This window comes from Tupaia chinensis, unplaced genomic scaffold (assembly GCF_000334495.1).
Source record: "Tupaia chinensis unplaced genomic scaffold, TupChi_1.0 Scaffold000285_1, whole genome shotgun sequence".
Classification (NCBI taxonomy): Eukaryota; Metazoa; Chordata; class Mammalia; order Scandentia; family Tupaiidae; genus Tupaia; species Tupaia belangeri.
Genome location: NW_006159769.1, coordinates 28,493 through 43,760, shown reverse-complemented (window position 1 = coordinate 43,760; position 15,268 = coordinate 28,493). Strand labels below are relative to the sequence as shown.

General features: G+C 36.1%; 1 protein-coding gene across 1 annotated transcript in view; it reads left to right on the top strand.

Moving 5' to 3' along the window:
* The window catches only part of MSANTD7 (Myb/SANT DNA binding domain containing 7), a 36,476-nt gene that overhangs the window by 19,944 nt on the left and 1,264 nt on the right, over positions 1-15,268 (top strand). The window contains exons 10-13 of the mRNA XM_006172183.3: positions 701-803; positions 10,289-10,501; positions 11,179-11,352; positions 14,896-14,966. Of these exons, the coding sequence (XP_006172245.2) occupies positions 701-803; positions 10,289-10,501; positions 11,179-11,247 (385 nt within the window). The 3' untranslated portion in view covers positions 11,248-11,352; positions 14,896-14,966. The remainder of the gene's footprint in view (positions 1-700; positions 804-10,288; positions 10,502-11,178; positions 11,353-14,895; positions 14,967-15,268) is intronic.

Sequence of the window (15,268 nt, the reverse complement as noted above, 5' to 3'; positions counted from 1 at the left end):
GTTGAAAAGGGAATATGTTTTTCATGAACATGAATCTTAAAATTTTATTATACGCCACCATTCAAGCTTCTCTGGAGTCAAAAAGACCAAATATATATACTATGTAGTATGTAGACTATAAAGAACAGTAAGTAGAGGGGCCAGCAGGTGGCGTGGTGGTTAAAGCACTGGACACTACCACATGGCTGACCATGGGTCGAGTCCCATACCTGGTTACTTGCTTTCTCACTTTCCTTCTCTTTGTGTGTCTGTCTTTCTCTGGTCAAATGAAAATAAATGAATGAATAAATAAAATAAAATAAAATAAATAATCCTTTAAAAAGAAAGAAAATATAAGTAGAAATCATTTTTAAAGCTTCGACATATAAAAATAGAAAAACTTACAGTGAATATTTGAGTAGGGTAAATAGGCCCTATTTTAGGTATGTATTCTTAGACTGTTGAAAGCTTATAAAAAAAATAGGCTATGGGCAAGAGAGACTTTCACCTGAATTTGATAATATCTTCCTACATACATAGTTGAATAACTTAGACTCCCCTTTGATCCTGTGCTGTTGCACTGCTGTTGTTTATTATCCATCATTCAGAGAACTATCACACTAAGTTTTGGCATTACTCTTCACAAGAAAAAGATGTTTGAGTATATTAAACCTTTCTGTATATTTCTTTGTATGTGTATTTGTGTGATATGTGTCTGCAGAGCAAGATTTGAACTTCTTTGTTCTCCGCTTTTTAACAAATGTATTGAAGCAATCAGAGAACTCTTAGATCAAAGTGGATTTACAGCAGATGATATCAACAAGGTAGTATTTTTATATTTGTCTTAATTATTTTAGGAGTAATTTGGTTTTAGGAAATAACTCTTGGTTACTGAAAGAATATATTTATGCATTTGAGTACCTTCTAAGCTTACGTCAGTGAATAAGAAATATTGACGAAGTCTTGATTCATGGCCTTGATGAACTCCTAGTTCTATATATCTATTGTTTCCTAGCAAAAAGAATAATTCCTTTCCAGGACACTATATATGAATGTAGATGGACAGATACTTGTATGCTTACTGTGCGCCAGGCAGTTTCAAAATGCTTGCCATGTTTTAACTTACTGAATATTCATCAACAACTCTGTGATATAGGCACTATTATTTTTCCCCATTTTATAAGCAAAGGAACTGAAGTACAGAGATCAAGTAACTTCCTTCAAGATCACCTGCTTAGTAAGTAGTAGAATCAGGATTTAACCCAGTATCATTCCTGAGTCTGCTGTTAACTAGTGCACTATACCACTTCTCTCTGCTTCCTTGAGAGAGCATTTTTGACTTTCCAAAGCATATGAATTATTTAATGTTTTCTTTTTTCCTCAGAATTCTTTCAATTTATTGAGTATATTCTTACTAATTTAATGTATATGATTTTTTGCTTTCATTATTAAATAAGGAAATTTAGAAAATACCAAAAAGCAACCAGTGTTATTTTCAAAATATTTCTAGCTAGTCTTAATCTGTATGCATGTTTGTTTCCTAGCTATAGTTTTGTGGGGTTTTAGTAAAAGTTCTGATTTTGTGTATATGATTTTGAATTTTACCTCCTTTATGTAATGGTATACCTAGGTCCTTTCCCCTTATTACTGAAGTCTTCACAAATACAATATGAAATAGATTGTTAATGGTCTAGATTACTTTTCTACTATGAACACATAGGTTGTGATTTTCCTCCCCTGTTAGAGAATGATGCCTGTCTTTGAACATAAGCTTTTACCATATTTAGGATTATTCCCTAGAGTAGGCTTCCATAGTAAAATTACTGGATCAAGAGTATAAATAGCTTAAGACTATTTTTACCATTAGTTTACTTTCCAAAAGAATTAACTAATATTCCCACCGATAATACATAAAGGGTAAGTTTTAGTATAATGTTATTGCTGACACTGCGTTTTATCACTTAAAAATAAATTTTCAGTTGGCTATTGAAAAATGTTTTTCATTTTATATTTCATTGGCTACTAAAGGATTCTTTTTTAAGTGTTTATTAAATTTTGTATGTCCTTATGTGTAAATACTCATTTCATATTCTTTGTCTATTTAATCATTTAAACCTTAATACTTTTTAAAAATGTGTGAATGCTTTATATGATCAGAATTTAAATGTCTTTTACTGTGTTCTTTTGAAACATGTACTTTGCTATTTAAGTTTGTTTCTGTTAGGGAGGAGGGGATTAGACATACAAGAAGTTTCGTTTATTAATCTACTTACATCAGTTCATCTATTTCTCTGACTTCTTTAGCTACTTTGTTCAGATGTATGACAAATATTAAATTTTAACTTGTCTATAGTTTGAAGATTTTTGTATTTTTAACTTTTCTGGCATATACTTTGTGATATACAACATTTGGGGAAATTTGCAATATAGTTTAGTATGTTTGACACTTAAGAATGTGCCAGGCTTTATGCTAGGTGCCTGTGTGCGGGGTGGGGAGGATGTTGTGAAGAAAGAGGCATATACTGTACAATGGTAGTAGTACAGTGGTAAAAAGGGAATAAACTTAGAGCTAGACTCACCTGAACCAGAAACCCCAGAGTGCTAACATTAGGCAAATCACTTAATTTCCTGACCCATATTTTCTTCGACTTATAAGAAGGTGGTAATATGTGTTATATGTATAATTTACTTTGTAGGGTTGTTATGGGAGTTAAATGCATTGTGTTCTATGGGATAGTATGTGGCATATTGCAGGTGATCAGTTAATGTCAGCTCCCTTCTATCATTACCAGTGGTAGAGACCTGACATTTCACTATTACTACTAGTGAAAGTCTCAATTGCTTGAATCGGAGTGGAATATGCTTTGGATTAAGAATCTTTAATGTTTCTCTTTGATATTCCTAAAATACAGACTTTCAAGAACTTAAAAATATGAAATTGCCTCTCTTATTTATTCATCTTGTTGCAGTAACAAAACAACCTTCAACTCAGGATTTTCTTTCCATTTAAAAAAAATAAAAGGTTTATTCATTTATCTCTTCAGAGAAAGAGAGATTGTTCCAACAGGGTCTTTACACCACAGTCTATCCCAGTCTCAGCTGTCCTTGATCATGGGGACTCACATGCATGCCCTGCATGCTCAGAGAGATCTCAGGATGTGAACCCAGGACTTTTCCCATATGGTTCTAGTGGTGTTACCACTGTACCATCAGCTGGCCCTGAACTTATAAGGTTCAGCCAACATTTCTCTTCTCTCTTTTATTAATATGTGGGCAGCTGAGATGATTATTGCTTTACCTGCCTCTCATTCTAGTTCATAGGCTAAAGGAGGAGCCATTACCTGAGATGTGCAGTTCTCATGGCAGAGACAAAAGAGGAAGAACACTTGTAGAGCATACAGTGCTTCTAAAGCTTCCGCTTAGATACAGCATGTGTCATTGTATCCCTATTTCTTGTCATGCCAGGCCTAACAGTGGGCTAGGAAATAGATTGCACTCACAGGTTGTAACAGTGTATTGGAGTGAATGATTGGGCTTTATGCACATTAAAACAGTTTATCTGGGGCTAGCAGGTAGCATGGAGGTTAAGGCAGCTGGATCCCACATGGCTAACTCCACAGTTCAAGTCCTGGACCTGGCAGCTTGAAAATTGCACTGGGCACGTGTGTACACATGCCCAAAATTCTGAGAAGAGGATGGAGAGGGGATTGCGGAATGGCCATCCCTCTGGAGAGTGATTTCTCACTTTCCGTCTGTCTCCCAAGTACATATGCCCTATAGCAAAAATCTAAAAAAGAAAAAAAAAATAATCTGGACCAGCTGGAGGCGTGTGGTTAAGGCATATGGATCACACATGGCTGACTGCATAGTTGAAGTTCTAGATCCAGTGACTTCGGAAAAACATTGTGAATGTGTCCATGCATGCCAAAAATCCCAAAAGGAGAGAAAAATAGAGAACAAATTGTGATGTGACCTTTTCCTAGGGAAGAATGCTTTCTCACCCTCCCAAACACATAATCTCCACCCCCATCCCTCTCCAGCAAGTGCCCTCTGGTAAAGGAAAAAAAAAAAAAGAAATTAGTCTTCATGAAAGCATCAGGAAGTGAGCATTATTATCTTCGTTTTCTGATGAGGAAACTAGGAAATTTTCAGAGGGGTTAAATAATCTGCTTTCAACCATTAAGTCTGACTTGTGAGTGACAGAGCTAGGGCTGAAACTCATGCAGACTGCCTCCATTTCCCAAGCTCTTTATGTTTGTGCCCACTGCCTTTCTATTTTTAGTATCTGGAGATCTAGTATTAGGAATGTTTGATTTTTCTGGAAGAAGTCTAATCCTTTGCTTGAGGAGGACATGTCTGGTTCCTGGTCTCCTGAGAGAGAAAGAGCTTCAGGAATCCTCTTCTTGAATATGCAGATTTTATTTTCTTGCTCTTGTCCCACCCCTGGCTCCTTCTGTACCTTTGTATCTGAGTCCCATAACTCTGTGGGTTAAATCTCCCCCATCCCATGGGACCAGCAGTTGGCATAATGGCTACGTCACTGGACTCCCATATAGCTGACCACGGTTCGAGTCCTGCACCTGGTGGTTTAAACTCACACTGGGCACATGTGCATATGTGCCCAAGATCCCAAGAGGAGAATGAAGGAGAAGGGATTGTGGCATGGCCTCCCTAGGGGGTGACTTCTCACTTTCTGTCTCTCTCTGTCTTTCTGGTGAGTACACATGCCCTATAGCGAAAACCTTTCAAAAAAAAAAAAATTCGCCCCCATCCCTAAGTGTCGGAGAATGTATATGTAGCCCCCTGTCTAGTCAGGGGATGAGTCCTGGGGAATTAGTTGCACCATATGTGTGCTTCCAACCAGCCCTTGTGTTTTCAGTTCTGTGCTTCACCCTGCTTTTCTGTGGTGGCTTGGTGCTCCAGGGTCTTGAGCCACTCTAAAGTTCTATGAATCAAGCCACCCCACTTCATCTGTTTTAGGCAATTATTCTTTTCCTTTCTAGCTTCCAAAATTTTTTGAAATCTCTGACTCAAGATCTCTCTTCCATTTATTTTGCCCTTCTGTGTTTATACCTTCTTAATTCTCTTCATTCACTGTGGGCTTATTTATGGAAGAGTGCATAGATAAATTGATGTGACTAATCCCTGCATTTTAATCAACTTGGCAGTTCTACAACTGCAAATTTTATAATTTCATAGTATTTCATTATATTGATGTACCATAATTTATAAAATCCATTCTTTATATGGGATATGTAGGCTATTTTAGTCTATGCAGCTTTGTGAGTATCCTTAATTTCCTTAGGATAAAATTTAGAAGTAAAATCCCAGATTTTAAGACTTAATATTTATCAAGTTGCTCACCAAAAAGTAACATACTTTATGAGTAGATGTGAAACTTTTGTTAATATTGCAATATAAAAATTCTCTTCAGTCACATGTTTTTCCAGAAGTCTTTGGAATTATTTTTTTAACTTCTTACATAAAAATCTCATTGTAATTTTGATTCAATTGATTAAGTCTATAAAATAATTTGGAAATTATGTAATAACTTTACAGTACTTATACTTAGTTTTCCTAAGCATGAGGTTGGTGTCTCTCTAGTCAAATCTTTAATACCTTTTAAATTATGTGTTTTCTTAATATTTACCATTAAATTATTGCTAAGAATACTGTGAGATTTGCTAGTATAGATGAATTTCTTGAACTTTTTTTTTCTAGTTTATTTTTGCTGAGAAATGAGATACCTATTGATTTTGCTTATTTATTTTATACATTTTGCCACTTCATAGATCTTTGGATTAGTGATTTTTAATGTATTATTTTTAATTTCCTAAGCATACATTCACATTTGTTTACTAATTAACCTACAGACAATTATCAAATATATCTATTCCATAGTAGCCTGTTCTAGACATCTAGGATTCAGTGGTAAATACAGATGCTCCTTCATTTACAGTGGGGTTATGGCCCAGTAAACCCATTGTAAGCTGAAAGTATCGTAAATTGAAAATGTACTTCATACATCTAACCTACTGAACATCATAGCTTAGCCTAATCTACTTTAAATGTGCTCAGAATGCTTATACTAGCTTACAGTTGGGCAAAATCTCTAACACAGAGTATCTTACTCTGTTATTGTACTGCTGACAGGAATATCTGAAACTGAGTGTTTTGTAAACATAGAAATTAATTCACAGTTTAAGAGATCTAAGGGCCAACCTCTCATGAGGCTACAACATGGGAGAGGGCAGGATCTTGAGCAGAAAAACTGTAAGTTTCTACCTGTTCTGGTTTTCATTGCTTTCTTATAGATACACCAGAACCAAATCTCAGGGGCCTGATTCTAATACCTTATAACATCCAAAGACCCTACCCTGGAACATGATGAAGGGAGATTCAGTTTTCACTTATCTTTCACTTAACAACTGAGTCTTAACACATAAATGGGGGGAAGGGGGAAGAGGAGACATCCAATCCATAGCACAAAACCTATTTTATAATAATGTATTGAATATCTCATATAATTTATTGATTACTGTATTGAAAGGGAAAAAAGAATGGTTGTATGATACTTAAAGCATGGCTTCTACAGAGTGGATATTACTTTGCCACCATTGTGAAGTAAAACATTCTAAGTTGAATCATTTTAGGTCAGGGATCATCTGTATAACAACATTTTGCCTTCATAGAACTGATATTCTTATGAGGATATACAGGAAATAAAGAAACAGATAAAGAAAATAATGTCTAGTGGCTAGTAGGTAGTGTGGTGGTTGGGGCGCTGGGTCCCACATGGCTGACTCCCTGGTTCGAGTCCTATACCTGGTGGCTTGAAAGACATATGGGGCACAGGTATGCACATGCCCAAGGTCTCAAGAGGAGAATGGGAAAGAGGGGATTGCTGCGTGGCTGTCCCCCCCTGGGAGGGGTGATTTCTCACTTTCCATCTTTCTCTGTATCTCACTGGTGAGCGCATGTGCCCTACAGCAAAAATCTAAAAAATAATAATAACATTAAAATAAATAAAATAATATCCAGTCATAGTATTATAAAGAAAAAATATTATTAAGCAGGATAAGGACACAGCTAGTGTCAAGATGATTTTTCAGGTCAGATCTCCTTCTGAGAAGGTAGCTTTTAGTCAGAGACCTAAGTAAGTGAAGGAATGAGCTGTGTAAATATCTGCTGTTGTTCTAGGCAGAGAATAGCAGGAAGGGAGTCCACTTGGTTTGTTTAAAGTGCATAAGTGATCTCAGTGAGCAGGGAGGGGTTATAAAAGATGAGCTAGGCTGCAGTGTGAAGAGTACACTGTAGGACACATTTGTCTAGATTTGGAGAGGGTGTGGGATAGAGATAAATATTAGACAGTACCCTTATGCTACTTAGAGCCAGGAGACTGGACAAGGTCACCTACAATAGAGGAGAGACCCTTGGACAAAGCCTGGGGGTTCAGGACAAAAACAAGCCAGAAAGGGGTCTAGCAGACAGGATTTAGGACTAGCTAGAGTACTAAGAATATAAGTATAATAAAATAAAAATATGTCAGTAAATGGAAAAAGGGCAATTGTCCCATAATGTGGGAGATCCGGTCCAGTCCAGTGAGGCCCAGAATTGTTTGTAGACTTGGCAATGTGGCATGACTGATAAGAGCAGTTGCATTGGAGATAATCACCTTACTGGAGCAAGTTCAGTATAAAAGGTGAGATAGTGGTAATGATAAGTATATCGCATTCATCATCGGTTGTGTTATAAAGACAGCAGGAAAATGGCATGGACTGAGAGTATGGAGAATGGGTCGTACCTGTAAGTGGTGATACTTTCCTCTCTCAAGTATCTGTCTCTTATTTCTGTTTTATATTTGATTACTATTATCAGAACTTAACTATTTGTGTTCATGCTAGACCTCCTTTTGTTCCTATTTATTAGGGGAATAATATTCTTTGCCAACAGACATTACTGGTAATTGGTTTGAAATAAGTTCTCCTTATTGAGACAGCATTTTGAAGGGAATTTTAATATAAAATACTTGTCTTTACTATGTATTTTGGGACACCAGTGAGATGATCTTATGGTTTCCTTTATATTTATTTGAAGGTTATGTGATGAATTAATAATTTCCTAATGTGGAACTCTCATTGTATTTCTAGGCTAGACCTTACTTGTTATGAGGGGTTATTCTCATTATATTACTTAATTTTCAGTGGTAATTCATAATTTTTTACAGTATTCATGTTAGCAAAAAGGTTAAATGATGCACTTCAGACTACTCATAATGTCCAAACAAAATTATTCCTTTTGACACCAAACACTTGAAAGGAGAGCAGTCTTATTTTTTCAGTTGTATTGGCCTACAGAGAAATGTTAACTGCTTACTCATTCTTTCATTCCTGGTTGATGAGCTGTCAGTTGCTTCTCCTGGACTATGGCTCATCAGTGGGGCTCTAGATTTTTATAGCAGCCCAAAGTCACAATGGAGAAGTCATGTAAGGACACAGCAAGATGATGGCCACCAAGAGTAAGCCAAGAAGAAAGGATTCAGAATGAAACCTGCCTTGTTGGCACTTTGATCTTAGACTTTCAGCCTCCAGAATTGAGAGATATAAATTTCTGTTGTTAAGCCACCCAGCCTGTGGTATTTTGTTATAGCAGCCCAAGTAAAGTAATACAGGTGGTGTGATAATTTTTTTAAAAGCAGTTTCATTTTACAAAATATTGCAGAAGTTATAGTTAAAAAGTACCTGATAAGAGTAATTATATTTGAAATATATATTTTCTACCAAAAAAATGTTTTTTAATAGAAATTTTTGCTATAGGGCATCTGCGCTTGCTGGAGAGACAGACAGAAAGTGAGAAATCACCCCCCAGAAGGGATAGCCACACCACAGTCCCTTCTCCTCCATTCTCCTCTTGGGATTTTGGGCACACACACACATGCACCCAGCGTGAGTTTTAAGCCGTTGGCTCTGGAATTTGAACCATAGCCAACTATGTGCGAGTCCATCGACGTAACCATTACCCCATCTGCTGGTCCCCCATACTAAAATTTTTTACAAAAGAAATCTTGATTAAATCATTTTCATAGTAAAACTAACTGGTTGCTAAGGAAGTCTCCAGATTGAACTGAGTACACTAGACATACATATATGTTCGTTTAGGACTGGCTGAAGGCTGAGGGTGTATTACAGCATCGAGACTCTGATGGGGGAACATTTGCTCTCTTCCTTATGGAAGAAATAATTTTTTTTTTGAGAGTTTTTTGCTATAGGGCACGTGCATTCGCCAGAAAGACAGAGAGAGCGAGAGAGACAGAAAAGCGAGAAATCACCCGCCAGGGGGGATGGCCACGCTGCAATCCCTTCTCCTCCATTCTCCTCTCAGGATCTTGGGCACACGCACACATGTGCCCGGTGTGAGTTTAAGCCGCCGGGTCCAGGACTCTAACTGCAGTCAACTACATGGGAGTTCAGCGACATAGCCATTATGCTAACTGCAGGTCCCTGGAAGAAATAAATTTTAAAAAATAAAATAGAAAAACTTTCTGGTTATTGTCAACAATAATAGTAATACGATGTGTATTTACCCTAAAATGAATATAACAAAAGCCAAAATTTTCCAGGATTTTTTTATAGCACTTACTGGATTTTTGAGTTTTTTTAATCATTTATTGAATTTTATTTATTGCTATTATTAAATTTGTTTATTTTAAAATTTATTGCTATTATTATTTAATTTGACTAGAGAAAGAAAGCAAACCACCAGATCCAAACTCAAACTGTGGTCGGCTAGGTGGGAATCCAGTGCCTTAACCATCATGCCACCTGCTAGCCCCCTTATTGTTTATTAATAAAGATTTAATGTTGAATGTGACAGTTTGAAAGACATAATTCACATTTTGTTTGTTCTCATGATATTTATCTTGATTCATAAAATTTTAGAGAACCACTTATATAGCTACACTGTTTTCTAGTATGTACTGAGATTTCTTTTAAATTTTGTCATGAGTAAAAAATATTGTATATTAAGTATATATAATATGTTATATATTTTTATATATGTTTGTATATTTATACATTCAGTATGGTATGAAATAGAATGTTAAAATATAGGACTTTTTAAATTTATCATTATATGTGATGAGATGAACTCGATGCCACAATCTTCCAGCCTCCACAGGTTTTTGCCACAGGGCAGGCGCCACCATGCCCACATGTGATGAAATGGTTTGGCTTATTACACTTCATTATGAGAAACACACATTTTCTTTAAAAAAAAATTTAAAAATTGCAATGTATCCTTCATTGCTTAGGTTGTCCTTTGTGGAGGGTCCTCTCGAATCCCAAAGCTACAGCAGCTGATCAAAGACCTTTTCCCAGCTGTCGAGCTTCTCAATTCTATCCCTCCTGATGAAGTTATTCCCATTGGTGCAGCAACAGAAGCTGGAATTCTTATTGGGAGGGAAAACCTATCAGTGGAAGACTCTCCCATGATTGAATGTTCAGCCAAAGACATTTTAGTTAAGGTATGTTTACCTTTTCTGTAATTATTTGCCACAAATTTTTATATGTGCCATGATTTTACAATAAAAATTTGTATACTGTAGAGATGTTAGTTTAGGCTTACATGGTAGACACTGAAATATTGGAGGACATAAAAAAATTGAAAATAATTATGGACACTAGAGACAGTGGGATGGAGGGTAGTAGAGGGGAAGAGTATAGGGTAGGTAATTAGGGGGAAAAACAGAGAGGTAAGACATTCGTGGGACACAGAAGTGGTTTATTACCTGTTGATGTGTATAGTATTCTCAACTGGACTGGTCTGAGATGTATTTTATATTGGGTAAATTCTCTATACAAGGTAAATGATGTGTAGTGATTGAATGTATAAAAAATAATTATTATAATAAATTTAAAAGGATAAATGAATAAATTTAGACTTATAATCTTCTAGGTTCTTATTAATTTTTATCCCATGCGATTTCTTAGGCAAATAGAAGTTAACTATAATTTTAATCATAAGCTTTTAATACAGGTAGAAGTATATTTCAATATATGTTTAAGGATCATTTCTATTTTCTTCTGTTTGCTTAGTTTCCAAGTTATAAACAAATAATATGTAGTTTATTTATAGGAATAACTTTTTTAATTATACAAATTAATGTCAAAAAGTTCTGCCTCTTATTTTCCTGCTTACTAGGGAGTGGATGAATCAGGAGCCAGCAGATTCACAGTATTGTTTCCATCAGGGACTCCTTTGCCAGCTTGAAGACAACACACCTTACAAGCCCCTGGAAGTGTATCTTCCGTATGCCTTGAACTCTATGAATCTGGCGGGGAGAACTCTGCCAAAGAGGAAACCAAGTTTGCACAGGTGAATACATAAGTTAGCCTAGGATTTAGGCATGTGAAATTTATTAGCTTTCCTTTCTGACTTAGGTTGTTAATGTCTTATACAAAATTTGTATAGGATACACTACACATTTCCATGAATATATTGCTTTTCCATTTTCATTTTTGAAAGAAAAAAAAATAGGCAACTTTAATTTGAAAGAATCATAGGGGGAAAGAATGCAGTTTGCCTATGAGCTGCTTGTCTATGTGATTTTGGCTCACGTTGGTAATTAGGTAAGTAGAAGGGGAAATAAATGATTGTTTGTTTTCTAAATGCCAGTTGTTCTAATCAGTTTACAAACAACTTAAAAATGCTGTGATATGAGATGTTGTATGCATTTTATAGATGGTTAAATGGTAGTAAATACCCTGTTAGTTTCTTTTTTTAAAATTGATTTATTTAATTTTATTTGTTATTATCATTTATCTTTTCAATTTGACCAGAGGAGACAGAGAGAGAGAGAGGGAAAGTGAGAAAGTAAGCCACCAAGTCCAGGACTCGAACCAGGGTCAGTCACATGGGAGTCCAGCACCCCTAACCATCACACCACCTGCCAGCCCCACCCTGTTAGTTTCTTGATCTAGCTCATTTTTCTTCTCGGGTTAGTCTTATCCTATGTTCTTCCCATTGTATCATATTGTCTCTGATGCAAGATAAATTTACTTCTACAAAATACCAAAAGCACAAAATGCCATACACATTTCATACTGTATGATCCCCTGAATCCTTTAAAAAGAGGGAGATGGAGTCATGTTATTTACTTAGAAACATTTCCAAGAAATACTGTTGTATTAAAATACGTGCACACATGCAAGGACCACAGCATTACATGCAAGGACCGCAGGATTAACAGTAAGATTTCATTTATGTGTAAATAAAAAGATGGGGAGCATGAGTGTGTATGTGCATGAGGCAAGCGGTGTTTGAGTAGGTGCACATTTTTAGGTTTCCATGCATGTATACAGAAAATATTTGTAGGTATTTAAACCATATTCCAGAAACCATAGTGAATGTATAGGGGTACCAGGAAGATTTTACTGTTTTACTTTGTGCTTTTTATTTGGAGAGATTTTTTGCTGTAGGGTGCATGTGCTTGCCAGAGAGACAGAAAGTGAGAAGTCGCCCCCACAACGAGGGGATTTTGGATACACACATACATGCGCATGAGTTTTAAGCCACCAGGTCCAGGACTTGAACCGCAGTTGACTATATGGGAGTCCAGCAACGTAACCATTACACCACCTGCTGGTGTGTATTTTGAATCTTTTACAAATAACATCAGGGATGCACATTAATCATTTTTATAGTAAAAATAGAGAGGTTACAAAGGAGGATGGATAATGTGATTGTATTTTTTTTAATATGTGCATTCAGAGAAAAGTTCTGGAATCAGACTAAAATGTTTAGTTATTTTGAGAAGAGGGGATGGATAGTAGTGATAATATATTTTATGTTTATTTTCCATTCCAACAAAAGATTAATTAAAATACCCACATACCTATATACTACACGTATAGCAGGCTTGGGCTACATCTCAGATGTACCAACTGGGAACTTATTGGTAAAATTTTGAAAGCTCTTCCAGGTGATTTTCCTGTGTGTAAATAGGTACTTTCCTGTGCAGCAGGTTTCCAAATTCAGACTGTAGCTTAGTGTTCCCCTAGCTGCTCTCTTGTGTGCATTTTGTTACCTCTTCTCTTCACATCCTGCTTTGACACTCTGTAGCTGCTGCCATCAGATTCTAACTTAAAGATGCCAGAAGGACAAGATTAATCACATCACACTGAATTTGGAGAACCTGTCAGAGTGCTCATCTGTTCTAACCTCTTCATTTTACAAATAAGTAAAACAAGAAACCTAGTGACTTGCTTAAGGTCATTAAACTTGATCTTGGCAAAAATCTGAAAAATAACTGCCAAAGTCCAAATTTAGTTTATTAGTATACCTATACCTTTCTTTAGGAATGAAGGAATTTCACAGTAACTAATTAGTATCTCTTACTTATAAATATAATTGCAGTTATACAAAAGAATTTGCCATGTGTTTGGGGTTTTTTTAAAAGAATTATTTAATTTTATTTATGATTCTTATTTTTTTTAATTTGACCAGAGAGAGAAGGGTATAACAAGAAAGCATGCCGCAAGGTCTGGGACTTGAACCATAGTCAGCTGTGTGGGAGTCCAAGTGCCTTAACCACCATGCCACCTGCCGGCCCCACCACCTGTTTCTTTCAAATAGGTGGTTTTCCAAGTGCATTTAAAATATTTGATTTTTTTAAGTGTATATCAGGAGCCCAGCAGGTGGCATGGTGGTTAAGGCGCTAGACCCTCCCACATGACTGACCATAGTTCAAGTCTTGGACCTGGCAGTTTGCTTTCTCACTTTCTCACTTTCTCTGGTCAAATTAAAATAAATGAATAAATAAAATTAAATTTAAAAAGTGTATATCAAAGGCTTGACTGAATATAATTTAAATGTTACTGGTAATGGTAAAATTACCAAATAGAAAAGTAGTCCTTTTTTTCTTTTAAGAGAGATTGTTGCTATCGACTGTGTGGAGAGACAGAAAGTGGGAAATCAACCCTCAGGGGTGATGGCCATGCCACAATCTCTTCTCTTCCAGTCACCTCCTGGGATTTTGGACACACACACTCACACACACAGCTTGAGTTTTAAGCCACTGGGTCCAGGACTTGAACCACTGTTGACTATGTGGGAGTCTAGCAACATAGCCATTATGCCATGTACTAGTCGCAATAGTAATTCTTATTTTGTAAGGCAAGCAGCATTTTTTAAAAGAATTATTTAATTTATTTATTGTTATTTTTTTTAATTTGACCAGCAAGAGAGAGGAAAATTGAAAAAGCAAGCTGCCAGGTCCAGGACTCAGACAGCCGTTGGCCATGTAGGAGTTCAGCACCTTAACTACCATACCACCTGCCAGCCTCTTGAAACATTATTTCCTAGAAATAATCATTTTAATCTAGGTCCTGACATTTAAGAGGGATTAATACATTAATTATCTTATATGCCCTCCTTCTGGAGGAAACATTTTCAGTTATTAAAGCTTGCCTCCTAGGGAACCAGCAGTTAGCATAATGGTTATGTCGTTGTACTCCCACGTAGTCGTCCAGGGTTCGCGTCCCGGACCCGGTAGCTTAGAACTCACGCCGGACGCGTGTGCGTGCGTGCCCAAGATCCTGAGAGGAGAATGGAGGAGAAGGGATTGCGGCGTGACCATCCCCCCTTGGGGGTGATTTCTCGCTTTCTGTCTCTATGTCTCTCTCTGTCTGTCTGGCAAGCGCATGTGCCCTATAGCAGAAACTTCTCCAAAAAAAATAAAAAAAGCTTGCCTCCTATTCTTCACATTCTATCAGAAAAGGTAAGAGAATTAAAAACTGCCTCATCTTAAGAGGTTTGCTTCAGAAATAAGTAAGATTTGCTCCTTTAAAGTAAGTGATGTGTTAATTCATTAATACATAAAAGTATTGAATCATCTTTGTATTATTTTTGCATAAACAGGTTGTACTTCAGGACTTAAATAAAAAAGAAAATGGATTGCGTGATATATTAGCTGTTCTTACTATGAAAAGGTACAAAATTAAACTACTTCTCATGAGAAAATTTACTTTGAAAGTTGACTTTTTTGTGAGTTTATTGGTTTTTCACCCATGGTCATTCTAAGCAAATCATTTATTAAAAACTTTGAAAGATTTTCAGTGAATTACATTTTTTACCATGAAAAATTATTTCATTTTACAAACAAAAGTATATATCAAGTAATTTACTTTCTTAATATTTTATTAATGCATTATTTTAGGTTTAGTCAACCTAAAAAACTGGTTAATTTGAGATGTAATTTTTAATCAATTTTCAACATAATTTTTTTTTCTTT